Source organism: Candoia aspera, chromosome 10, assembly GCF_035149785.1.
Source record: "Candoia aspera isolate rCanAsp1 chromosome 10, rCanAsp1.hap2, whole genome shotgun sequence".
Lineage (NCBI taxonomy): Eukaryota > Metazoa > Chordata > Lepidosauria > Squamata > Boidae > Candoia > Candoia aspera.
In genome coordinates, this window is record NC_086162.1 from 25,617,675 (window position 1) to 25,644,920 (window position 27,246).

Genomic DNA, 27,246 nt, shown 5'->3' on the forward strand with positions numbered 1-27,246 from the left:
TCTTAAAGAGGCCAAGGTTGAGAAACACTGGCTTAAACCTTTGGCTACAGGGAGAGACAGAAGACAACCCCCTTGCATATCACACAAGCACAGTGCCAAGAAGTTTATGAGATGGTTTTATTAAAACAAGCTACAAGTTGGGTATTTCGGTGCTGGAGAGGCCATAAAGTGCTTTGGAAGAGGGGGAACGGAAGGGTGTGGTGCTCCATTCGCAGTGGCTCTTCTGCTGAAGCCGCTTGATTCTCAGTTGCAAGATTGTCGCCCGCCCCTCCGCCCAAGCAAAGCCACCTGCGGAGCTAGGGAAAATACGCAGTAAGAGAAAACTCGCACACGCACGAAGAAATAAACCTTCCTCGGGAGCAAACCTGTACAAAGGCATGGCGGCCCGGTCTGTAGCTAACCGGCTAGGAGGAGGAAAAAAGAAAGAAAAGGGAAGAAGAAAACACAGCCACACCCCAATGTTGTTATCCGTCCCGCTAATCGAGTTTGCCGAGGAAACGCAAGTTAAGGATTCTGAGCTGCTCTTCCTGGTCCGTGCGAACAATTCCATCTTCCCCATCAATGCTCAGCAGGGTTCCGGTAGCTTCTCGGTCTTCTCCCAAAAGGATTTTGACCTGCAGGACAGGATAAAGCGCAGAGCTGCTGATCTAAAAGCGAGGCCTCCCCAGTCCTGCTCATCAAAGGCAGATCCAGGAAGGGTCAGCCACAGACCTCAGGTTGCTTATTAGATGGTTGAGGGAAGGCAGCAGAAAGCGGCCTACAGCTGATGGATGGGGCCTGCTCCTGCCCCTGCAATCTGTCAACTACAACGCCTGGCGGCAAAAGCAACAATACAGACAAAACCTGCAGGCTTTTCATAAAGCTTGAAGACCTGGTTTTGCCACTGAGCCCATTTCTTGGCTATGGATCGATGTTTCTTAAGCATGGTTACCTGGATGCTGTTTTATGTTATTTATAGTTTTAGCTTATTGGTTTAAGAGTCATGTATATGGGATGGGTGGCCATACAGGTAGTCCTCACTTAACAACCATTCATTTAGTGATGGCTCAGACTTATGACGGTGCTGAAAAAAACCGACTTACAACTTGTTCTCACACTTACGACCATTGCAGTATCCCCGTAGTCAGGTGATCACGATTTGGGCACTTGGCAACCGGTTTGCATTTATGACCATTGCAGCATCCTGTGGTCACGTGATCACCATTTTCGACCTTCCTGGCTGGCTTCTGGCAAGCAAAATCAATGGGGAACCACATGATTTGCTTAACGACCACGTGGTTCGCTTAATGTCCACGGTGACTTGCTTCACCACCACCGCAAAAAAGGTCATAAAATCGGGTCAGATTTGCTTAATGTTTGCTTTGCTTAGCAACTGAAATTCTGGTCTCACTTGTGGTCATTAAGCGAGGACTACCTGTACCAATTTAATAAATAAAAAATAAAGACAATCCAAACAGAATATTTATTATTAATTTACTTATTTAATAAAATTTATTTAATAAATGATGGAGCATTGAAGATCTTTAGTATTTACTATCAGCTACTAAAGCTTTCAAATTGTTCTGGATCACCACACAGGGAAGAGCAAAGGTTGCTAGCCATCTGCAAGGCCTCTGTCAAATGGGAGAGGGAGAAAGAAAGGAATCCCCTACTTCCTGGGTTTAGGCTCCCCTCTCTAGAAAAGGTTCTGCAGGAAGCAAAGCTGCCTGTCACTCAGCAGTCAGATCCCAAACTAGCTACTTCCAGCTTGGTGCAATGTCTCCCGGTAACGTTCCATGAGGCTGGAACAACTGAAATGGCGCAGGAGGCGGAATAATGCATTTCAGAGCCCGTTTGGCGTAGTGGTGAAGGCCCCGGGCTAGAAACCGGGAGGCTGTGAGTTCCAGTCCCGCCTCAGGCAGGAAAGCCGGCTGGGCGACCTCGGCCAGTCCCTCTCTCTCAGCCCAGCCCACCTCACAGGGTGGTTGTTGAGGGGAAAATAGGGGGAGGAAGGAGTATTAGGTACATTCCCCCCGCCTTGAGTTCTTTATAAAAATGTGAGATAAAAATCTAAAATAACAATTTAAAAAATCAGGGTCAAACATGACCTGTGACTGGGCATTTCCACATGCTTTTCCTGCCATCGTGAGGGATACCCTCTTGCCAATGAGAGTGCTTGTGGCACCACCTGGATGAAGGACAGGCAGCCTGATGCCATCAGGATGCCTCGCCTGCAACGCCCAGAAGCCCCGTTATGGCCTTAGGAGCAAGGGCTGATGAGTGCCTCCCCTTAACCGGGCATAACGGTTGGTCTTGGACAAGGGGGCCGTGGGCAGGACTCTGGTGGTTCCACCACAAATGCAGAGAGTCATCCTGCATGGGAGAGAGGTGCCATGCATTTTCTAACAACTGTGTTGGAAGAGGGGGCCGCCAGGTGGAGAAAGTGTTTTGCTAGCACTTCTGCGTACCTTATCATTCTTGGCCGGTGTCACAGGCTCCAGGTGTTCGCTTGAAATGCTGACTACCTTCTCACACTTATTAATGTAGACCGAACACATCCCACCCTAGCAGGGCAGATAAGGAAGGGAGGGAAGGACAGAAAGAAAACCACCAAGGTGACAGGCTGCAAGCATCAACAAGAGGAAATCCTACCTAATTCTGAGGATGGGATGATCATCTCTCCTTGGCTCTTGGGGAGTCAACCCCTCTCCTCGATCAATGTCAGGGGGTGGCCGTAAAGACGTACAAGAACCAGGAATAACCACGATAGGGCTAGTTACTAAGACGGTGCCTGAAGAGGCTTTGCAAGAAGTCCGCCTGCATGGGGACCTTCCTGGGCCGCCCTCGTGCTGAGCGCCAACGGAAGGTTCCTCCTTCCTTGATCAACAGATTGACAACCCTCAAGACAACCCTCAACTCAGAAGAAACGGGACCCAAACACAGGAACGCTCCCTGGCGAACCTTCCTTCCAGCCCTTCCTCACCCAGTCCCCTGCAGGACAAAATGCCAACTGCAGCCCCATCCCCCCTTCCCCAAATCCCTGCTCCCATTTCCTGGTCATCCCGGGCAAACGGGCTTGTCCGTCCGGCCACTTACGGTCACGCTGCGGATGACGCCGGTGTTTCCTACCACGTGGCTGTCCAGGTAAGTGTCGCGCACTTTGACCTCGATATCTGTGGTGACCCAATCGCTGGAGCTCTGCTCAATCCCAGAGCCCGGGGTGTGAGGGTTGTAACCTCCTGGGGAAGGAGCCCCTGGGGTCATAGGACTGTAGCCCACTGGGCTGGGACTGGGGCTAGCCTGGAGCGAGAGCAGGGAAGGAAAGGGAGACCCAATGAGAATATCAGGGCTGGTCCTAGGCAGTTGCTTGGCGGTGGCAGGTGACGGCAACAGAGGCAACTCAATTCCCACCCTTTTGGGCCCGGAAGGAGCCACCCCTCAACCCACAAGCCTCTTATCTCCTCGGAGGAGCAGCAAAGATGCCTTTTCAAGGCTGTCTTGAGACTACCCTTTAGGTTTCCAAAAAGGGCATGTTGCGGGAAGTCAGTGTGCATATGCCTAAAGAGAACCTCTGTGGCTTTCAAGACGCAGAGGGATGGCAGTTCCAGTGGCACACCTCATCAACCATACCTGGTAAGCCATTGGCGAAGGAGTTGGGTGGTAACTGGCAGGTGAGTGGGTATTCTGGTAGCCCACAGGACTCGGTGCCGCTTGGTGGAAACTCTGAGGGCTAGGACTCGGCTGGTAGGACCCCTGAGGGGACGGGACAGCGTATGGAGAAAACTGGTCTGTGTTATACCTTTGCCAAGACAAGACGCTTTGTTCAGGAACAGGCATCAGGAAAAGGTCCCGCCAGCCTTCTTCCCATGCCCTCCCCCACTCCACAGACCTAGCACAGCCAGAGAATCAGCAGCTGTAAAGGAGAACATCACGTGTGGCTCCTCAAAGGGAGACCTATTTAAACCCTGGGCCTCTGCATGTGCTCCTGACTCGGCACGGGGGCCTGTCCTGGGTTGGCAAGCCAACGCTTTGGCCACCATCCAGTCCTGATTTCAGCTCTGGTACACTTACATGGCTGGGGTGCCAGGCGTCTGAGGGTTGTACGGAGGATTAACCTGGGGGGAAGAGGGGTCCGGGTAGCCTGGAGTCTGTGGGTTGGGGGTCCCCCCGTAGCCTTGTGGAGAAGGCGTGGGCTCATCGTCAAAGCCATAGTCGTATTCTTCCTCTGCCCTGTAGGTGAAGCCAAGCTTTCAAGTCGGCCCCAGGGCGCTGTGCTTGGGCTCCCCCATCCCCGTCTTCACCAGACAGGAGGGCCAACCAATGTAAGTGTGAGCAACAGACAGACCGACCGACCGACCGACCTGGAAGGGGTGTTGGGATCCCAGGCCCCGCTCTGTGCAGGTGTCCGGCTGCCGTCATGTAAGGGCGTTTGGGAGCCATAGTGTGGCGTCCGGTTTCCTGGAAAAAAAAATAGACCTCCCATATTACAAACCACCTTGGACTATTTGTTGCTACAGAAAGGTGGGAGACAGATTGAAAGAACAAGTCAGTCCAAACCAGCAGGAGAGGAGAAGGGCCAAATTTTCTAACGCTACACCAGTCCTGGGCCCATCCCACAACCAGACCCCACCTCTTTTGCAACGTTTGTTCACCGCCGCCACCAATTATTCTGCTGCAAAGCCCTTCTAGTTCCGCTTTGTCATGACCTCGTTGCAAGGCACAAAGAGCCTCACAACGTGGATCATGATCATTAAGAAATAGAGGAAGGAGATAATCAAACTAGGGATTAACACAAGCACCCAAAAGCACCCACACCCATGGACCCATAGGCAGCTGAAAAGAAGGACGTCAGAGGGACGGAGATAAGCTGCACCTGGTGCCCCAGAGGACACAACCGACACTGGGAGACAAAGGAAGACACTGGGAAAACGCCCAGGCAGCCATCAAGGGTCCCATCAAGAGGGATCGGGACAAAGCAGGGTGGGGAAGCCCAGGGCAATACAAGAGGGTATAAAAGGGGCACCTCCACACCACCTACCCCGTTCCCGTTTTTCGTTCTGTCAGCTATCATTCCAATAAACCAGAAATCCTTAATACCCATTAAGTGAGTCTGTGTCTTATTGCAAAGCGAGGCTGACCCTGACACGCTTTTTCAAATCGCAGCTAGGGCCCACCAATGATAATTTGACTCATCAAACGATACACATCAGACTTGACCCATCCGGTGCTGTCCAGATCTGCAAGCTCCAACCTGTAATACCCGCAGCCAGCATGGACCACGACCAGGGGTGGACACCAGGGGGGTGGGGAGCCACGTGACGTGCGTGACGTCATAGCACTAATGGTGCAAACGACGTAATTCACACCATGACGCAGTGACATCACTGTGGCTTGCATGGCTGCCAGGGAAAGGATGCTTTACCATGAGTGTTTCTCCCACAGATGACTGAGAGTGCAGCTCCCAGGATTCTGCAACCAGAAAGCACCTAGGAGGCATCAGGCTGGGGAAGGGTGTATTACGGCCTACTGATACAGATTCTGAAACATTTGGGTTACCCCTCCCAACAGCCCACCTGTATGCAAGGTAATCAAGTGACCGAATTCAGCTGCCCTGCTGTCCAAACACCCCGATGGCAGAAGAGGCTTTCAAAGCAGCCAGCAGGTGGGATGCTAGGAAACCCACGGTCCTCTCTTGACGAAACAGATGTCGCTTCCCAAAGGAGGAGTGTGCCCGCCCACCCACCCTCCTCTACTCACCATCGTGCTGGGACCCATACATGGGTGTGCGGGAGCCCGAGCCGTACATAGGGGTCTGGGAGCCATACATGGGGGTGCGCCCATAACCAGACGGCAGGCCAGGTGACTTCTTGGAATCGCTGTCAGAAGAAGAGCACGAATGAGTCAAGCCCCATAAAGCTGGCACGCCCCATTCTGCTTTGCTGGTCTCTGAGCCTAGCACAGGGCAGCTCCTTCCTACCCACAGGACTCACGAAACCAAGCAGGGGCCTCTCCCTCCTTCCCCAACTCAAACCTGGCTCCCAACAGGCCATCCCGCCGGCTCTTACACTATAGCGAGACGCTGCCGATCCACCGAGATGGTCTGGCAGGTGGAGTGCAGCTCTACCCTGGCGGTGGATTCTGTGGCATCCTTGACCATGCCAATGTAGCCTGGAAGAGACAAGAGCAGAGGTAGAGGCTCCACAGTATGTGGACTATCAGGGCAGTAATTAAATCTATCCCCGCAAAACCCCATTTTTCACTGTATCGTCAGTTCATTTAAAAGACTAAACAAAATCCGTTTCCAGGGCCCTTTTAGCCCTGTCTATTCTGACACGACTGCGCAGTTTTTACGTAGGCAGGAAGGGCAAGGCATTAAGACCCTCTTTGGATTGGGGCTGTCCTATCTCCCCCCTTGGTTTGGGAGATCCTTCCGTGTTCTTACTGCCTTGTCCCACGTAACCCCCCAATTTTTCATCTTTACCACTGTGCTGCCAAGAGCCAAGGCGAAAATTCAGCAGACCCCGTTGCTAAACAGCAATCTCTCTTACGTGCTATTCAAGGGCTGGTGAAGCTCTTTGGCTGGGCTCATGCCTCACGCCTGCCTCTTAGCGTGATGTGTGAATCCAGCCACTATCTACTTACTCAATTTGCATGCTACCCATTCATTCCCAGGGCTCTGGGCAGAAACATCACCAGGTTAAAACAAAAACAAAGCCTCCTCAAAACCCCCCAAACCTATCTTTAAAATAAACTAAATACAGCATCGTTACACCAATTACGTGCCTACCAAATTCAAATATTCCATCTGCTCTACAGCCAGGTCTTAAATGCCCTCCTGAAACCCAGAAGGGAAGCAGCAGACCAGTTCTCCACGGGAATGTAAACCACCATTTAGGATGATGTATGAAGACAACCTTGAAGACTAATAAGGATCCCAAACAACTCTAGCTGACTGCACACCATCAGAAGGGTGGTGAGCATTCAGGCCATTGAAAAAAACCCAGCAGTGACATCTTACCTTTGTAAGGACCTTGAGAAATCCGCACCGTCTGCCCAATGAGCTCATTATCTCTATGCCCACGACCCTGGTGCATTCTGCCCTCTCCAAAGCCGCCGCACTGCCCTGCAGAGGGTAAAAGTGAGCGTGCGGATAGGCAGGATGATCCCACACAGTCCTTTGGGGATGTGGATGTGTGCGTGCGGTCCCTTGCTGTGGACACTTATTGGTGCAATCCCAGCGGGGAGAACAGCCTTCCTGCTGTGGCAGCCAATCTAACGCCATCCCTCTCTTTCCATTTGGAGACCAATGCAATATGTTGGGCACTATCCATCTTTGAGAGGCACCTATTGTATTGCTCCCGTGGGAGAGACCTTGGCGCAGTGGCTGGGCATGGGCTTTACACACGGAACTGGACTCTCTCTGGGAAAGATTCAGCTGCAGCTGCCTCCAAATCAGACCTAACAGGCTTGCTCGCTCAGCGATGTCAAGTTTGATAGTCTTTAGCCAACGTCATCCTAGAAAGCACTGATTTCCTTACGTGGCTCCATCACCAAGTTCTCTTCTTTTGTTCACTAATCTCTTCTCTTTCTTCAGGCTACTGCTGAATGACAGCAGTACTTGCTTTTCTCCCCACCCCCCCGGTGAAGGGGAAGAGTTGGGGGGAACTCCCCGACGCAAGATCACTCTTTCCCGACTACCCACCTTCAGTGCTGGGATGCACAGGACTGTTCATCTGAGGGCTCATGGGTGCAAAGCCACCCGCAGTGATGTCTGTGACGTCCCGGGGCTGCAAAGAGGAAATTCAAAGCCAAGCACTTAACAGAAAGCCTGCTCATGCCCTCATCTCACATTTCTCCAGCCTTACTGCCCCTAGAGAAGGACAGGATCCAGCCACTTTCAGGCCAATTACGAGAAATCCGAAAGGGCCAGTGAGGAGAAAGTCTGCCTTCCACAGGTTCCCTCCGCTGAGACTCAGAAGCTTCCCGGGGGGCAGTGACTTTGGACAAGGCAACGTAACCACATGGGCGATATGCCAACAGACACCTTCCACTTAAGGCCGGTTCCCTTATAATAGCACTTCAGAATGATGCCGCCTTGCCTCCCCCCCCAATAAAATCTGAGCACAGGAGTTCAAAAGCTTTAGAGCTCTCTCCTCGTGTTAACTCTATCCAACGGAGGAAGGTCTGATCCGTCCCCCGATTCCATAGCTCAGGCCATTTATTTCCCCTTCCTTAGGGTTAGGGCTGAGCTTATTTATTTATTTGTATTTACTCGTCAAACAGATTTATAAGGCCGCCCAACTCGCACACGGGTACTCCGGGTGGCTCGCCAAATTAAAAACCATAAACACACAACAGACAACCCCCACCCTAACACCAGCCCTCTACAGACGCTGCCGGTGTTATTTTAAAAGCTACGCGACTCCGGATGGATTTGGTTCAGCCCTCCAGGAGGCGTGTGCGGGCAACAGTTTAAAACGGCCTGTGGTTAGGTTCTGGGGCCGTCTGCTGGACCTCCGCTGCATCCTGAACGCTGTTGTTCTTGCCAGAGTGTTTTTCCCCTTCTATCGAACTCGCTGATCAGAAGAGTCACTGTCTTCTTCTCCTGACCACTGTACCCGTTTCAGTTCTCAGCGGGAGCCCCTGGCCTCGCTCCCTGGCTTGGCCATGGGCAGACCACTGCAAACCTGCCTCGGCCCCTCTCCCGCAGGCCGCCCAGGGCAGGAGGCCAGAGACGGCGCCTCACCTTGGAACCTCCCGCCAGAATCAGGTGGCGCGTCTTGCAGGCAAACACGCCTCCGTTCTCCACCAGTTTCTTGCAGTGCATGAAAGCGAAGCCCCGGAACAGGTGGCGGATCTCCCCCTCGCGGCCCTGGAAGGGGACAGAGAGCTCCGAGTTAGGGGGTGGGGTCAGACTGGCAAGGACCCCCCGCCTCAAGCCTCCTCCCAGCCTGACGCTGCCCTTCGTCTTGAATGCTCCGAGGGTCACCAAAGAGGAGGAAACCAAGAGGCTTCAGTTCACTGTTCCTCCACACCAGTATTCTCGACCGCGGCCGCTTCAAGATGCGTGGACTTCAACTCCCAGGATTCTGGCTGGCGGGAGTCCTGGGAGTTGAAGTCCACGCATCTTGAAGCGGCCGCGGTCGAGAAACCCTGCTCTGTGCAAAGTCCTCTTGGGTGGCCAAAGCAGAGCAAGAAAAAGCAAAAGGGCAGAACTCAAGCAACTGGTGCACGCTCAGCACCGGGCAGGAAAATGCCTTTGGCCAGAGCGATAGCGGATCTTCGGCTTCCACACGTCCGAACGGCTGCTGCTTCCAGGGACTGATTTTACTGTACTATCTATTTACTGCTGGTTAGAGTTACGACCCGCCTTTCCATTAGAAACCAAAATGTGCACGGCACTCCCCCGCTCCAATTTCATACAGGTCCACTAACAACAATCCTCTGAGGTAGGCTGGGCCGAGAAATAGCGACGGCCTCAACCCCCCTGCTGTGTTTTCCTGCCCTGTTCCCTGCCCAGCCCTCCTCCTCCGATGGGTTACCTGATACCCCACCCCGGGCCACCCAGGAACTCTGGTTCTCTAGATTCCACAAACGTTCACAAAGCATTCCACAAAAATTCATCTAGTGCAGAAAAAAAAAGGCACACGTGGTGTGGCCTTTTGAGAGCCAGGTGAATAAGGAATCGTCTGAAAACACCCTCAACCACGGCGCCTGAGCAACCACAGTGCGCTGCAGGCCCTGGCGGTGCCCTGCACGCCGCAGAGGAGGGGAAGAGCCAGGCAGCCAGAGGCGTTTCTCCTTTGCCCTGGGGGTGCAGCTCAGCACCCAGCCCGGCTGGTGGCTCACCGAGTGAGCCCCTTCGATGACCTTCACGATGTCCTTCACGTGGATGTTGTTCTGCTCCGAGTCCAGGGACACGGCGTAGCGGTTGTCCTTCTTCCGATTCACTGCCTGGTGCCGGACCGTCACCAGTTGGTTGTTCATGCTCAGGACCTGAGGGGGGAGGAGAAGAGACCGAGGCTTGGAACCAGACGGTGGGGGCGATCCCAAGGGGGGATGGGGCGGGAAAAGTCCCAGGGCCCCCCCTCTGCCTGATTGCAGCAGGCTGAGGGAAGAGCTCAGCGGGTGGGTCTGAGGCCAGCCTCTTTGCTCACGGCGAGCCACCCCAGCTCCCAGCGGATGCCGAGCACTTCTGCATCACCTGGCATCGTTGCCGACTTTTCCCGGCGGCTGTCCTCTGGCTACGTGGGGGGGAGGGGTTAACACCTCTGGAGGGCATTAAAAGGGTTTCTTTTTTTAGATGCCAGGTTTTCAACTGGGACCCTCCTCTATGACAAACAGAGCTACCTCCACCGCCATGTCAGTGCCTCCTGAGCACCAAAGGAAAGCCACCCATGCAGGCTGATGGTCCTGAGCGGGGCACGTAGCCATCATTTAAGAACTTCTCTCTAAAGCATTGCCAGGATTTTGTGTCACAATTGCCTTTTTTATGGCACAGGGTTTGGACCAGTGGCTATTTGGAAACCACGCTTATGCCAGGCAGAAGGTCTGATGAGCCCCCGGCCAGATTCTGGGCACCCCTTCCCTTTCCCGTGGCAGTCTCTGATCAACAGCAGCCGCAGCAGCCCCAGAGTCCAGCTGGTGGAGTTTCCGAACCTGAACTCACGCACCCCGGAGGTGGCATGCACCCACCTGGAAGGTCTCCCGCTCCAGACGCACGATGACCCCGGCTGTCTGGGGGTCCAGCATCACTAGCTCTCCCCACTCGTGCTGGCCACCCACATCCACACCAGAGGCAGTCTCGGAGCAGAGCTGAAGGTCCCGGGGGAGAACTTTGAGCTGTGGAGGTGGAGGGAAACGGTACTTAAATGTTTTGAACTAGGTCTGCCTAAAAGCCCCAAATACAGAACCTCTCCAACACGGGAACCAAATCACGCAAAAGGTATCACAGTAACCATTTTTAAATCAACTTAACTGTCAAGCCAGAGGTCTGTTCACCGGCAGACCTCTTGGCCAGGAATAACTGATAGGTTGTAACGAAACAAGAGCAGAAGAGGCTGCAACTGGCAAACCTGGTCAAGATTTGTGCCACCCAACCACACAAGGAGATCAGAAGGGCCCTGGAACTGGTGGGAAATGGCGGACTGAGCAGCTGTGCCTGTGTGAGCTCTGTGGGCAGAGCTGGCATCGTGGCAGTTTATTGGGGCACAGGCTGGTTTCTCCTGTAGCCCAGAGCGTTTTTCCAGGCAAGGAAAATGCTGGGAATTGACCCATTTGTCCTCCGGATGGTGAGTTGCAGCCAGGAGACCGTGGACAGTGTGCATGACCGACCAACAAGGCTTCACCAGGAGGCTGGGATTTCATCTCTTCCGAGCCACACTGTAGCCCTTACAGGGACAGTAAGTCCTGCCTTCCCATTTCTAAAACACCAAATTATTTTTTTAAGTTACGTACCCCAAGAGAAGCTTTCTACAGTACGAAGAAGTGAAATCTCTTGGTGCTTATCATTACTTCTGGATTATATTTTAAATTTTTAAAGATTTGGCTTGTTTTCCCATTTAAAGTGTAATGAAGATTGAGAATACATAACTGATTCCCTGTTACTATTTTTGGTATTGAATTTGAAGGAGGAATATTTTCCTACACGTTGGACTTGCCATTTTAAGTCTTTATTTTTCTGTTCATTTTCTTTGGGATTTGTCTGCTAGTATACTTTCTCTTGCCAATTTTAAATGGAAGCTTTTCTTTACTGACTCATTAACTCCTTTCCGTGTGAGTTAAGTTACTAGGGGGTGTCATAATCTACTGTTCCAAGTATGCAAGATTTCAAAGAAGACTTCACAGAACTCTGTTGTGAGTTTAAACAGACTTTAAAAGATATTTTCTCAGAGTGCAGTCAAGCTATTCTGCAGAGTGTTTGGGACATTGGAGAAGGGACTGTTGCTAAGGTGTGTAATTTGGACGAAAACGTTATGATGGATGATAAAGATTTTGGAAAAGACAGGGAGTTTTCTGTTAGTGAGATTAAAGCAATGCCAGGGGAAGATTATAGCTTGGTGCTGAGGGGGCTGAAGTGGCAGTCTGAGTTTAAATTTGTACAGGGAGTTGCTTCGCTGGGGGGATGTTACGACTATCTGAATCAATGTTATGGGAAAGAGGAGAAAATGTTATGTGAGAATCTTTTCTTTGCTGGGAAGTCTGAGCTTTTGAAGGTGGCGGGGGGGGGCTGTCTGATTTTTGTAGAAAGAATTCCTTATGTGTAATAGGGAGATATGTAAATGCCCTAGTGTATTTCGAGGAGGGGTAAAAAAAAATTAAGGATGTATAACTAGATTGATGAGCTTATTATGGTTTTATGTTTTTTTAACGATTTGGACTAAGATTTACAGGATTTTTGATTGGTATGATTTAAAAGTATTGATAAGACATAATAATATCCGGCTTTTAAGCTTAATAGGGTTAAGTCTGTTGTAGTACTATTAATTATAAAAGTAGATAACTTGTATGTTTTTATAATGGGATTTTTATTATAGTGGACAGAAATATATAGAATAGTGGTAGGAAGGAAGGAATTAAATGGATGTTGTTTTCAAGGGGGAGGGAAGTTGATTTAGAAATAAACACACACACAGTTTTTTATATAAGGGGAAGGGACAATTGTATTAGTGATTTGCATGTGTCAATGGAAGGACGTATAGGAATAATGAATGTGATCTTGGTTTGATAATGAGTAAGGATTTGATTATGGAAATTGCTGTATATTCTTGCTGTTGAAAGCTGGAAGTCACTTTTGTATGTAATCTCTAAAGTCCTTTTTCCTTTGTGTTTCACACTTTTTTAGTTTCTTTTTCTTTTTGTAGTTTTTTCGTTTTTCTGTAGTTTTTATCTTTGCTGTAAACTTAATAAAATTATATTAAAAAAAAAAAGAAGAGCAGCAGCAGCTGTGGAAGACAAGTAACCTCAGGGCCCCCCAGGGTGGCTCCCCCAATCCCTCGCCACTACAAAGCCTGAGCTGAAGCCCAAAGCCTCTGGAGGCCCCAGCGGCCTTTCCCTGAAGCAAGCGGCAGGAGGGATAAACAAGCGGACCCGGGTGTTCACCCCCACGCGGCCTCCAAGCCACCCCCGCCATTCAAGAGCAGGTTCCAGGATCCTTGCAGGCCACAAATGTGCCCATCCAACCCAGCAGGGGGTACAAGCTCTGCTGGGACGCTTTGCCACTCACCTCGTGCATCGTGAGGTCAGAGAAAAGGATGACAAAGTTTTCCTCCACGCGCACAATCAGCCCCGTGTCGCCCTCAAAGCGCCCGGCAATGACCTTCACGTGATCCCCCATTTTGAAGTATTTGCGCAGCTCCTGAGCTGGGAACTCCAGCATATCCTGGAGAGGGAGTGGAACAAAAGAGAGGGTGGAGGACAAGAGATGCCCAGCAACGCCCTCCCTGCCCTGGCTGGGGCTGCTGGGTGGGCAATGAGGGTCTGGCCCTTGCAGAGGGAGACAGCGGCAGGGCTTTCTGCAGAGAAAATCCCCGTCTCCACTTATAGAATTTTTTAACCGCAGCCACTTTCAGATGTATGGGCTTCAACTCCCAGGATGCTGGCTGGGGAACTCTGGGAGTTGAAGTCCATACATCTTAGAGTGGCTAAGGCTGAGAAACACTGACTGATAGGAAGGGTTCACCTAACACCCCAAGGCAAAAGGCGTTTCCTCTGTGCAGCGTGTGTGTGCGGGAACCAAACTAAGTGTCATTTACTCAGGAAAATGACTAAAGAAGCCATGGGGGAGCATGCTGCCTGAAGGAGCAAATGCCAAAGAAGGTCCTTCCCTGCTCCACCCCCTGGAAGACAGCCCACTTTAAACAATCCTGGATGGGACTGACTCATGTTACCCCAAGTTTGCTTTCCAGGCCAGACAGGAGTCTCCTGTCGCTCAGGGCCCGGAAGCAGCCGCTGGGCAGAGGGGTAGCCTGTTCTCAGTCCCACAGCTGGACTAGGGGATGTGCCCCTCATCTCCCCAGGCCCCAAAGCAAGAACGAATCGCTTCCTGGCGAATCGCTTTCCAAGAGCCACCTTGTAAACGTGAGCATGGAAAGAGGAAGCCCCTGGCTTACGGGCAGGCCCAGAACGGCTTCCAAAGACAGCTTGAACCACCACAGCAAGTGGCCAGTGGCAGATCTACCTCCCACACCAAAGCCTGGCAGGAAAGCTTGCTGCCAGAGAAACGGCAAGGAGCCCGCACCTTGAGGTCTTCGTGCCGGGGCATGATGGTGATCTTGTTCCCGTCCACACTCAGGATCTTGCCCTGCAGATTGATCAGCTCCCCTTCGCACACCTCCACATTGTCTCCCGGCTGGAAGTTGTGCTCCCGTTCCTTCCCTAAAACAGTGAGAGGAAGATGTGGAGGAGCCCCACCCAGCGGCCTTCCGCAAAGCCCCCCACCAGGGAAGAGTCCGCAGTTAGCTGGGCGAGGAAGGGCGGCCCATTCACGGTTGGAAACGTGGGAAAGGCAGGCGGCTGGCCTCCTTGCTCCCAGGAGCCCCGAAGGGCCAGGCACATGGACACAAGCAAGAGGAGGAGAAGGCAGGGCGAGCACCTGTGCTTTCGGTCACCACCTCCAAGTCAATGCCCTCGGGTTGGTCTTCAAATTTCTCCAGCTCAGACAAAGTAGGTTTCACCCCTTCGGTGATCTGAAGCCAGAAACAGAGCCAGTGATGGGGGAGGGCAGAGACCAGCGCAGAGGACCCACGAGGCAGGAAGCCAGAGCTGGACACCAGGTCGGCCACGCTTCCCCTGGTCCGGGCTCGGATGCCAAACTGACGTGTGGGTCCTGCAGCCCTAGGAAGGCCCTGCGTCTCCATCTCTGGTTTGCCATCAGCCACCCAGGACAATCCAGGATGAGCTACCATAAAGAACAGCTGCTGCTTTAACCATTCAGTCGTGTCCGACTCTTGGCGACTTTATGGACGAGCAGGAGGGGTGAAACAGGGAGCTGTCAGGGCAAATCCTTGTCTGGCTGACAGTTCTGTGAGGAAACTACAAATCTGCGTGGCCAGAACGCTGCCACAGGGCATGCAGTATTAATTAGGCTAATCCTCAAGATGCTTCCTTCCAAAATTGTTTGGGAGGCCTTTAAATACCGGTAGATAGGCAGCTATGGGGAACTGTAGTATATTTTCTATGAGGCCTTGGGCATGACTCTGCCCTCCCCACTTCAATGCCATCATTTGAGGTAGATTAACTTAAAGCTAACCCTAAATAAGTCCAATGTGAATAACTAGAAACCAGTTTCTTCATTATCTCTGCCTCCACTCCATTCCTCTCCTCTCTGTTGTCTTCCACACTGAATTTCTGACTGTGGACTCTTTGTGTGTCGCACCTGTCATCTTGTGCCCGTACAAAGGGGTGCACGCTATCTGAGCTTTCAGGATGCCCGTTCAAAGGGAACAGGAGGCAGGAAATCCTCTGTCTAAGTTCCCTGGTGGATCCTTGCCAGATCACAGCAACCATCTCCCGTGCCGTAACATTACTGCAAGGTCCCCGGGAGGGGGCCACGAACACCCGTCGACTCAAGCGAAGCATCCCACCCTCCAAGCACCCCCCCTTCTCACCACAGCCGACATCGCAAAGCTCTTGAAGAGGAACCCCTTCCGGCTGTAGCGATTCCCTTCGAAGATGAGGAAATCCCCGTCGGAGGCCACGTCACCACCCAAAGACCTGGAACCGGGGAGAGAGGTTTGTACGAACGCTGCTGGAAGAGGCCCCCCGGGGCAGGACTGTGGGAAATCCAGCCGCATCTCTGACAGGGCAAGCTAAGCCCCAGGAGCAAAGCAGGACGGGGCAGGTCACCCGCATGGCAGTTTCCCCACACCGAAGAGCTTGCAGGTGCTCCTGACCGTCAGCCCAGCAGGAGGGCCAGACGAAGAAACCAGCGCCACAGACAACTCTTATGGAACAGTCTGGCCAGGCTGAGTGTGATTCCCCCTCCCTCCCTCCCTCCCTCCCTCTTTACATGAGCTAAGGAGGGGCTTGTCTGAGACATTTCCTCACGTGGTTTTTTTTGGCTGGGGCTCAAGCCCCCCTTACTGGATTGTCGCCTTGGTAGCGGCTGTTCCTCCTGTCCGTCGAGCCACTCCCTGTGCCCACCACGCTGGCCCATCCAGGCGTTTTGGGCCCCTCATCTCCCACCACCGCCTCCTCAGGCCAAGCCCTCCTCTCCCCAGCCCCTGCACAAGTCACTCACCGGATCTTCTCGGCATCAAAGAGACGTTGAGGGGGACGCTTGATTTTCTTCCATTTGGCTACCCAATCTTTCTGCAATGGAAAGAGATTTGGACTAATCCTAACCCAAATTCTTAGAAAAGGGGTTATGACAGATGCTTTTAACCCAGCCCTTTATTTCCTTTTCGCATTCGCTTTTCTAGGGCTCTGGCTTCACTCTCCTCCTCATCTGCTGCTTGCCCCCTTAGTTGATCTGGAGCAAGGAAACAAGTATACGGATATCATAAATAGATAGGCGGCGATTAGAGTTGGGAATTATTTCCGGATGGACTGAAGAACGCACCCATATTTGAAATACTAAGAACTGTAGACCAGGCAACCTTTTCAACCCTGAATGTGTCCAAATGTTAAAAATAATCAAGAGAGCCCTCCTTGGGGAAAAATTAAGGCCCAGCAAGATGTTAAAAAGGCCCCGCATGTTTAAATCCAGAGAACCTCCTGGAAGAGGGTGTATCTACTCTACCTGGCTCATGCGAGCTTTGATGCGATCAAAATCAATTCGTGGAATCATCTTCAGAGAGATCTGATTCTGGCTGGGCTCCACGTAATCTACCTACGGCGAACAAGACAAGGAAGCAGATTTGGTCAGCGCAAGGCCAACGGCCCGCAGAGAAGGCAAGGTCCAGTTCAGGGAGACCAGTCTGGTCGTGCATCCGTGAGTGACCTTCCCCTACGCCGAGGGCTCTCAAATTAGAAGTCACAGCTCGCTGAGGGGTCACGAGCACCTTGCTCTGCCTGGACGACTGTCCGCGCATGGGAGGCAGGCGCTCTCCCGCACCACCCAAGGTCAAGTGGCCAAGGCGAGGCATTCTTGCCAGGGCTGCCCTTCCCTTCTTTCAAAGGCAGGTCTCCCTGGGCATGCCCTGCTGGGCCTCGACCCCAACCCTCTGTGTCCCCTCCAGGCCGCCCAAGCACTGCATCTTTTCTCCCTCTGCAGGAAGGCACACCTTGCCATGGGAGGCCAGCACGCTTGGGCTGCCTGTAGCAGGTACGCACGTGCAGGGCACACTTTTTTGCCCCTGCTTTGCCATGGGAGGCTCCAGGTTCAACTCTGCCCTTAACCGTGAAGTTTTGAGGTTGGGGTTCTCTCAGCCCAGTCTATCTCGCTGGGTTGCTCTGAGTATAGTTTTTTATTTCAGACTGGAAACTCCTGAGATGGGGGAGATTCTCCCCTTTTGCCTATGCGATCTTGCCAAGCTTTGCATATACCAACCTTGCTGTTGGAACAATAAAGAAATGTCAGGTGGGTGCCACTTTACATAGGCAAATTTCTGAAATTGGTCGTGCTGACGTAGGAAGGACGGGACTGTGACGGGAAGGAGGCCACGACAGAAGAGAGATCAAAACAGATCCCTTACAAATCCCTTCGCTTCTTCCTTTTACCCAGGGTGTTTCAACCCCTGCCCCAGAATACCTCCCGAAAGCAGTTAAGCCCTTCATCCAATTTCCCTCTGAAGAACTTCAGCCTGATCTCAACCGGGCTCACCTGAGCGATGTCATCTTTGTAGATGCCCCTCTTGAGTCGCACCCAAGATTTGGGCTTTAGGTTGGTCATCTCTTTCACCACCTTCAGGACATCCGTCATCTCTTTGATGGGCACCATCTGCTGGTTCCAGTAGCCCGTGCGGAGGTTGCCCACCCCTTCGATGGCTTGCTTCACGTGGGTCTGCTTGTAGGCCTCCACGTAGATGTAGCCCTTCACGTGTTCAGGAGCAACCACCGATTTGATCTGCAAGGGCTGCAAAGACAGACCGGCAGGGAGGAGGAGGAGGAGTTACACAACTCAGGGGGCAGGGCAGGGGCTGCAGAGATGCAGCAAGCAGCTTTCCGAACAGCTATCCCCAGAGATACGCAAAAGGTACCCTGCGTGAAATGGCAGGTTCGGATGATCCAGGCCCAGACCAAAGCAGCTGTGTTCTGCCTATAACCAGGCTGCATGCACATGCCCTGGGTAAAGGGGTAAAAGGGTAAAGAGCCAGTTTGGCGTAGTGGTTAAAGCACTGGGATAGAAACCGGGAGACCCTGAGTTCTAGTCCCGCCTTAGGCACAAAGCCAGCTGGGTGACCTCAGGCCAGTCACCTTCTCTCAGCCCTAGGAAGGAGGCAGTGGCAAACCACTTCCGAAAAACCTTGCCAAGAAAACTGCAGGGACTTGTTCGGGCAGTCTCCAAGAATCGGACACGACTGGATGGATAAAAAAAAAAGCGTTCCAGGATGGACGGCAATGGGAAACGGCAAAGCGGGCAGCAGGCTGCAAATGGGAGGAACAAGGAAGGAAGGAGCTGGGACAATCAGGGATGGGGATGGGAGTGGGGGGGCTGCTTGAATTACTCCTCACTTGAATTCAGCCATGGCAGCAGCAGGGGAGGAAGGTGTGGGGAAGATCATCCCACAAAACCAGCCTGTAAATCGTCTCGGCCGAAACTCCGAACCACCAGGAGGTCCCAGTGCAATCCAATCCCCACAACATGCTTGCTCCATGCACGCCTGTGTCACCGGCCATCTCACAGCTACTGCTTATTTCTAAGCTTGTGCCTTTACCTAATCCAAGTCTGCTGAATATTTAAACACCGGGAAGTGTTGCCTTGCCTCCCCTCGGCCCATCCCACCGTCAGCCAAGACAGGAATAAAAGTGTATGTGTTTGGGGAAGATCGTTGCTGGCCTGCCCAGGATTCAGCAGGGTGTGGCTCCCTTCTTTATCCCAACATGCCATCTCCCACTAGGAGAGGTCTTCATATACTTCATTTTTTAAAAATACATTTAAAGATATTCCAACATGAGAGGCTTGTCGGTAACGACCAGCAGAGTTTCAGAAGCCGGAAGTCACAAACCAAAACAACAAGGCTGCCGATCCCTGCAAAGGACGAGGAGGGTCAAAGGAATAACCTCTCTGATTTTTCTCAGTGGGTCTTTTAAAATGGGATACGGCCTCCTGCTTCTCTCCCAAGGCCACTGTGCGCGGCCAGAGGATTCAAGAAAGGCTCCTAATTTAACAGTTGGGCAGCCAGGCCAAGAAAAGCGGATGACCTCTGCCCAAGACGCAGGGGAATTAGGAACGGACACGGACCTCCCGCATCCAGAGGGGCAATCTCAGGGGTAAGGAAAAGCCGGATCGGTGAGGTCTCCTTCCTTTCCCCACTTACTGTGTCTGTGAACTGGTAGGCGATGAATTTCCTCATCAGGGCAATGGCGGTGGAGCGCTCCTCCCCAATCTGGAGCGGGGCGGGGGGAACACAAGAGAAACAACGGCATGAGTGCGGCTCCAAGACAGCTGGCTGTGCCGCCTGACCGGACGTCAGAGTAGCCCGCTCCACGAGGATAGCCAAGTTAATGCTAATCCTGACCCATGAGGACTTACCTTACATTTCACAGTCCAAAGGTTGGGATCCCTGGATGGGAGGAAAACGAACCGTGTGAGGTCGGGGTGTCACATCCAACGAGCTCCTTGGGCCGACTCAAGGCATCTTGGCTGGGCCGCTTCAGCCGCCACCGCTGCCTTCTGCTCCCCAGCCCCCCCCCAAATTCCCCTCGCAGACCCCCACGTGTAATCCTCTTACTTGACTCCCGGCAGTAGCTGCTGCTGCGTAATGTCATCGGAAAGCTCGTCGGAGCCGCCATACACACTAAAGAACCCAAAGGGAAAATGGACACCGATTGAGGCTGGAAAAACACAGAGAACTCGGCCAGCAGGGCAGCTACCAGGAACCCAAGGGGACTCTCAGCAGGGGAGATGCCCCCTACTCACGTCTCGCCCACTGAAGACTTGGCGTATTTCTTCATGTAATACTCGCCCAGCTCTTCCTCTCGTTGGTCCCTGGGGAAAGTGGGGGCGGGAGCAGAGAAGCGGGGAAAAATAATAATGAGTAACGAACCGCATGGCTGTAAGCCCCCCAATACCTACGGCTGGGAGGCGCACACACATACGCGCGTGTTCTCGGCTGCCATTTCACGTTACTTTCATCGGTACTTTTGGCTGTGCTTTTATTCTGTTTTAACTGTCAGCTGCCCAGAGTCGTGCATATGAGCTGGGCAGCCGTACACGTGTAATAGATAGATATTGTGAAGCGAAGAACTAAAAGACTTGGCTGCGCTTTGATAGCCAAGCTAAGAAGGGAGACGGCCGAGTCACAAACAGCACAGCCCAGGTGCCGCCTCAGCGCAATGATAACGGCAGCCAGTCTCCCCTGCTGTGCTACGAATGGCCACGACTTGTTCTGCTAGTAGGTGAGACTGCATTCATACGGAAAGTCCTGAGAAGGCTGGTGAGAAATGCAAGATCTGGGCTATCTGGGAACACCTCACGCTCAACGCTTAAGAACCTGCAGCCTTATCTAACCCCTGCTGTTCACCTCGGGGAATCTCTCCACACGTGTCTCGAGCCCATGCATGGGATCAGCCTCTCCTGACCGGGGCCTCTCGAGGCAGGGACGGCTACCACAGATTACAAAGACCAAGACACCAAGGGCTGTTTCAGGCCACTGACAGGGGTGCGTCAGAGGCAAACCGGGGGGAAACAGCAGCCGACACTTACAACAGCCCATCTGAACATTCCATAACTGTGTTATTTAGCCTAAGAAGAGAATACTATGAATTGAAACCCAGGACCTTATTGGCCCCGTTCCCTCCTCCTCCTCCTCTTTTCCTCCCCCATTACCTCCACAAGTTCTGCAGCCTTCGTGCTCCCGAGCGGTCTTCGTCCAGAACCACATTGTCGATGTTGGAGGCTAAGAAGAGAGACAGGAGTTTGCAAAGGGCAGGAGAGGGCGGTGGAGCAGAGAGGCAGTGGGCAACGCGGGCCGGCAAATGTGAGGAGAAAGCCGAGAAGGCAGGCCAGCAGCTTCCAGGCGAGAGGTTTGCTGGCTGGGACAGCCCACTGCTCTCTGAGGACTCCAAAATGCTCAATGAAAAAGCCCAGAAAAAGGAGGAAATAAGGAAGAAGGTAGGAAAAAAAAGAGACAGACTTTTGCAGTCCCTGCAGTGCCCCAGCAAGCTACCGAAAACTGCAGCTGGGCCTGCCCTGTTTCTATGCCCAGATGCTACAATGGCCCCCTGATAAGGACACTCTGGGGAGACAGAGGCTTTCAGGCGGAAAAGCAACAGCAGGCTTGCATACCGCTTGCGAGCTAGACCGAAGGGACTCTTGCACACCCACAGTCCCTGCACACAGAAAAAGGGCATGCAAAGAGAAGCAACTGGGCAGAAGCCGGACTCTTTTTCTTTGTGCAGAGATTTATTCTCTACAAAATGGCCGTCAAGCACGTGAACCGCCAAGCCCCACCCACAGCCTCAGAAGGGCCGGCGGCCGCCTGACAAGCAGACCTCGCAGACGGCGTTTGGATGCCTGGCCCATTGGACGCCCTTGGCCTCGGAAGAGCCCTGCGCCACTAAGCCCGGAGGGGGTGTGCTCTTCCCACCCCCCAACCCTGTGGCCCCATTCATTAAATCCCACCTGGCTGAAAAGAAGCAGAGAAGGAAGGCAGCTGGTGGAGAGGAGAGGAGCTGGAATGGAGAGGATAAAAACAAAAACCGGTCTTACCTTCAATTTCTTCTGCTCAGGAGGAGGTGGTGGTGGAAAGGCGGACAGTATGAGCCAAATAATACCATCAAAACCAACCACAGGGTGGAGGTGAATGGGGAACAGAAAAGCGGAAGGAACAAAATTAAGATGTGGCACGAACCAAGCAGAAGCGAATGAGATGCACGGAAACGCAAAGGAGAAGCCATCAGGAAGATGGGGGAGGGGAGGAAGCACCGCCGAGAGGCAGGGGCAGCCTGGGGCAAGGGCTGGGACCCGGAAGGGTGGGGCAGGGGTGTCAGAGGCTCACTGGCCTCTCTCATTCTGTCAGCTACCGAACAAAGCAGGCCCTTGTGCATCTCCACAAGCCAAGACCCATCTGTGGTTTTAACCAAGCCTCAAGTCCACAACTCTTATGGAAGCGTTTGGTTTACAGGTCTGAAAGAGATCGCAGACATTCCAAGTGGGGAGGAGGTATCTAGCGTCTAGCTCTGACAGGGAAAAAACAAAACACAACACAAAAACTTTTGAAAGGCAGTCATGCGCCAACAGGCTTTAAATTTTGAACTGCATTTGAACGGGAAATGGGAGAAACATTCCCCTGTCGTAATATTAGAGAAAGAGAAACCTATTTAAAGGATGGCTCCTTAAAGCCGGCGTAGGACCACTTTCCTCAGCCAGGCAGGCACCCTGCAAGAGATGTCAGATTTTTGCTCCCAGAATGCCCAACCAGCCATACTGGATGTTTTAATCCTGCATGTTCAGGGAGTGCCCAGTCGGGGAAGGCAGGCGGAGAAGAGGAAGAGGCTACCTCATCGACAGGAGGAACTCCACGGAAACGTTATGTCGGGCTTGCACGCTTGCACACGCTGGTCTGTCCTGCCCTGACATCTAGAGCTAGCGGAATCTTGGATATACGCACACAAACTGGCCGGCCTTACCTTTCTCCAGGATGTCCTCCGCTCCATCCTCCCACTGATCTTCATCTTCATACTCATCATCAACATCTGAAAAAAAGAGAATGGGAGGAACCCACACAATAAGCAGCAATAAGAACTCGGTAGGAGGAACGTGGCTTCTGTCGTCATATTTTGCTCTAACCAAACCCAGAGGCAAACCATTAAGGCAGGGAGCGATAGGTGGGCCTTTTACCAGCTTCATCCAAAATAAAGCCTCCGTGTCTGGGTTTCTTTGCAGGCCGTTCATCATCTTCCTCCTCCTCCTCATCGTATTCTTCCTCCTCCTCCTCCTCCTCCGCCTCCGCCTCTTCCTTCTCACTGCCTACAATGCTGCCCCACTCTTCTGCCTGCGTGCACGAGGGAGAAGCTTGGACTTACAGCTTGGCCAAGCCACAGTTCAACAGAAGCAGTTTTGCTGGGGGGGAGGGTCGGTCTCGAGGAACGGCTTGGCAAAGGGGAAGAGGAACCGCGAACCCCGATTCCTGGCCCTCGCCCACGTTGGCAGCTCAGGCGCACCTCATTCTCCTCCACTTCCTCCGGCTCGCTGCTGCGCTCGCTTTCGTCTTCGGAGAAGTTGCTGTCTTCGCTCTCCGACATCTTGCCTGCACCCTCTGATCCTGAAGGAAGAAAAGCCCATGTGGAAAACTTCTGTGCCTGATGTGGCAGGGGAGGAAATAAGATTCTAAACCAAAACACTTTTCTCAAACAGTGACAGAAGGAACGCAGATCAACAGAGCACTTTTAAGAGGTGTGGACCCACTCCCAGAACGCCCCAGCCAGCCTCTCAGGTCTGGGAGTTGAAGCCCACAGGTCTTACAAGTGGCCGAGGTTGAGAAACGCTGCAGCGGAGGGACCCTGAGAGCCAAGTATTCCCTGTACTGTTTCTTCCACCCAGCGAGGAACACCAAAATGACCCACGGTGCCTCACCGGACTCTGGACTCCTTATTTCCAACAGATGGGAGAAGAAAAGGATACTGGTTTTGTCAAAAGAATATTCACATAGCCGCTATGCTGGTAAAATGTTCGGTGTAGGACTGTTCGCAATACATCCTTGGTGTACACTGAAGGTGCAAACACAGCCTCGAGCCTGATGGAAGGAAAGTACTGAACGCCTATCGCTCAGGATCCACACTGCCTCTCTTGCATTTCAGTCACTAAGTTTTGACATACCATATCAAGCCAGGATTCCCTTTCCAAACCTCATAAAAAGTGGGCTAAGATTTAAAGGGGAAAACACGTAACAGAAAGAGGGTACTTGGACACGCGCTGCCTCCAGGTGGAACGAGCTGTGCAAGGAGGAAGTGCTGTGGTCTGCCAGACGTCGCTGAACTGCTAATTCTCCGGAGATACAGATTCTCCGTCCTGTGACTACTCTTTTGGGTAACCCATCAAAAACGCTGGAAAGCCCTCCTTTCTAAAGTGAACGAAGCTTTTCACAAAGAGAATTAAACTTAAACTATTGCCTACATTTCAGAAACTTATCCTGAGGAAACAGGAAACATTCGTTCTGAAAATAACAGTGAATTTCTCCACCAATGCCAAGAAGCTGCCTCAGCTGACTAGATACCATAAAGAGATCCATTTCTTACAGTCTCCACGTGGCATAAAGTCCCCGCTTTCTCTCTCTCTTTACAGCCACTGCTGACCTTCTAGTTCAGCCCGAAGACCAATAAATGGAACTATTGCAGAACACTTCCTCAGAAATTATAAAACTATGCTGAATTCACGGCCCAAGGAGACATCACAGACGGCTGCAATTCGGATAACAGAGGAGGGACCGAGGAGTGTGGACATTTGACCATCTCTGTTTCTCTCACTGACATCACTTCCCTTCCCCTTCTAAAACCCTATCATCAGATGATGAGCTTGAGGACAAACCTTGTGTTATTTCCAGTTGTTCTACCACAATTTCAGATATAAATGTATCACAAGAAGCCCAAACAGTCCAGCCTACAGGGAGGTCCATCTAGTGGGGCCAAGGAAAAGGGCCTTCTCCGTGGTGGCTCCCTCCCTTTGGAACATCATTTCCCCGGAGGTAAGATCGGCCTCCGTCTTGCTACTGTTCCGGAAGGCCCTGAAGACATGGTTCTGTCAGCGGGCCTTCTGGAACAGTCTTCAGGGCCTGGGGACCCCAGGTCGCTCCAGAGCCGACCAAGTGATTGATTTGAATGGGTTTGTAGCCGCCGTGTGTGTCTATTGTGTTTTTGTGGCTTTTCATTCTGTAAGCCACCCGGAGCCACCGCGTGTGAATTGGGCGGCCTTATAAATTTGTTTAATAAATAATAAAATAAATACAGTTGCCCAGGAGTTGCCTTTGGGAAACCCACAAGCAGGACGTGAGGGCACCCTCCTCCCCCAATCCCCCAGCCAACTGACCAAGGTGTGTGTGTGTGTGTGTGTGTCAAAGAGCTACCATAGCCAGTAGCCGTGGCCAATCAACTAAGCCTCCCTTCAGGCAGGCGGGTGGCCATCGCCCCTCACCCCAGCCCCTTCCAAAAGGTCCCCCGGTGTCGTGCGAGGATGCCCGTCATTGTGCCCGCCGGGAATCCCCCGGTTTCTGCCGAGCAACAACAGTCAGTCTCGGCCAGCGGGAGGGGGAGGGCCGCGCCGCCGGGAGGCATAATAGGGCTTGTAGTTCGGCGGCCCCGAGACCGGGGAGAATGGAGACTGTAGTCCAGCGCACTTGGGGAGCACCGGCAGGGCGGCTGGGGAGGATGGGAGCTGTAGTCCGAGAACCCCCACGGAGGGAGGGCCTTCGAGGGGGTCGCCTCGGTTCTCCTCGGGACGACCGGGCCGGACGCGACCCGCCCCCGGGTCCCACTTACCAGGTCCCCAGTCGCTCGGGATGCCTCTCCCGGATCCCTCCTCCCCGAAAGGGGCGAACGGAGACGACGCGAAGCCGAGGCAAAACAGGGGCCACTGCCGCCCCAGTGGAAATCCCGCCAAGCCTCGCGAGATCCAGAAGAGAGCGCGTCATGCGGGAGCGGGAGCGCTGATTCGACAGGAGCCTGTGCGTAACGGCCGCGCGTCCGGCACCGGATGACGTCGCAATAGGCCGCTCTAGGCCGAAGCCTAACGCCTCGCTCGCTTCCCAGAACCCGAGCCCGAAAGAGGCGGAGTTCTGTTTTCCTGCCGGCGGCGCTGCGACGGAAGGGGCGCTGATTGGCTGGATTGGGCAAGCGTCCTACCCAATGGCAGGGCTCGGATGCGGATGGCTTGGTGCCACCTGGGCCGGGATGCGCGTCCCGCGTGCTCGTGCGGCTGGGCGGCAGAGCGGCGGCGGGAGCTGCCCGGGCCGGCCCAGGGTGGCAGGTGGCAGTTCCCATCAGCAGCAGCCGCCCCGGACAGCTGGGGATGATGGGGACCAAGGTCCAATATTTGGTGGAAGACGGCCGTCAAGGCCCCTGGGAGCGGCGGTTGCTCTGCTTGGAAGCCGGAGGGGGGTCGACGTTAAGGTGCTGCACCAGGCAGACCCCGGTGCCAGTCGCCCCTCAGCCAAGGAAGCTCCCTAGGGCACCTGGGGCCAGCCACCCCCTCACACCCTTCGGGGAGCGTTCCACCAAAGCCACATTGAGCTCCTGGAGAAGGGGCAGGATGCCAGTCCAACAAAGATGTGGAATAAAGCAGCCCAAGGGGGATTACTGCTGCTTTCGTGGGAGGACACCCCGTGGAGCTTGGGCTTCCCTGAAGTCAATGTGCCCAGCCTTGGGCTTCAGGCGCCATCTCCGCAGAGAGCAATTCTTCCCATAGGCCACCTCTCTGCCTCTGCCAACCTTGAGGTAGCCCCATCCTTACCTTCTTTTTAAACAACGAATTGGCAATGAAAAGGTGAAATACAGAAAGCAGCAGCAGAATCTCTGCACTGCCATTGCCCCCCTCCTCCCCTTTCTTTAGATCAGCCTTCCTCAAGAGATGTCCTCCTGAAGTTACATCACAGTACACATCATCCCCAGCCGGCATGCCTAATGGACTGGAAGATCGCCACACCAGCAGGGGGACAGCGAGGCTGCCCACAGTTATACCTCTGTAGATCAATAACCTCACAGTTGGATCAGGGTAATGTGCTTGTGTGGACCTTCCCTGGTGGAGAGGTTTGAATCACAGAAGGTAAAGACGGGGAGGTGCCTTGGAGATCATCTAGTTCAGCCCCTACCCAGTGCAGGAATCCACATCTCTACCCTGCAAGATAGCCGACCTGCCTCTCTGGCAAAGGATAGTCCACCATCTCCTGGGCAGTCTTCTCCATTCTTGAACAGTGCAAACCATTAACAAGCCTTTGTGATGCCCAACTGATTTTTTTTTCCTCCTAATTTAAATCCCCAGTTTCTTGTCCTGGTTTTTAGAACAACTCTGGACAATTCTGCCTTGATAGACTCTCCAATACCTGAAGAGAGCTATCATGTCTTCTCATGGTCTTCTCCAGGCCAAACATGTCAAAACCTTGTTCCTCGTTTTTCTGTTCAGGCCCCTTCTAATTTTGGCTGCTGTCCTCTGGACAGGCTCATTTGTCAGTG

The 27,246-nt window shown here is 53.0% G+C and overlaps 1 protein-coding gene across 2 annotated transcripts; it reads right to left on the reverse strand.

The window, feature by feature from the left end:
- Window positions 1-476: 476 nt before the first annotated feature.
- On the reverse strand, window positions 477-25,637 carry SUPT5H (SPT5 homolog, DSIF elongation factor subunit). 2 transcript variants are annotated; one of them, XM_063312494.1, is made up of 30 exons: window positions 25,558-25,637; window positions 23,248-23,348; window positions 22,925-23,078; window positions 22,714-22,779; window positions 21,794-21,805; window positions 20,912-20,981; window positions 20,003-20,071; window positions 19,815-19,880; window positions 19,616-19,646; window positions 19,401-19,469; window positions 17,744-17,995; window positions 16,721-16,810; window positions 16,220-16,290; window positions 15,588-15,693; window positions 14,573-14,666; window positions 14,219-14,355; window positions 13,205-13,360; window positions 10,675-10,821; window positions 9,829-9,975; window positions 8,726-8,851; window positions 7,682-7,766; window positions 6,998-7,102; window positions 6,045-6,147; window positions 5,737-5,855; window positions 4,341-4,437; window positions 4,051-4,209; window positions 3,610-3,778; window positions 3,076-3,279; window positions 2,448-2,543; window positions 477-614 (listed from the first exon to the last, which is right to left on the reverse strand). In XM_063312494.1, the coding sequence occupies exons 2-30, from the start codon at window positions 23,326-23,328 to the stop codon at window positions 477-479; spliced, it is 3,219 nt and encodes a 1,072-aa protein (XP_063168564.1). In that variant the 5' UTR covers window positions 23,329-23,348; window positions 25,558-25,637. The 2 variants fall into 2 exon arrangements, with proteins under 2 accessions (XP_063168564.1, XP_063168565.1); XM_063312495.1 differs by lacking the exon at window positions 21,794-21,805.
- Between the last annotated feature and the right edge of the window lie 1,609 nt (window positions 25,638-27,246).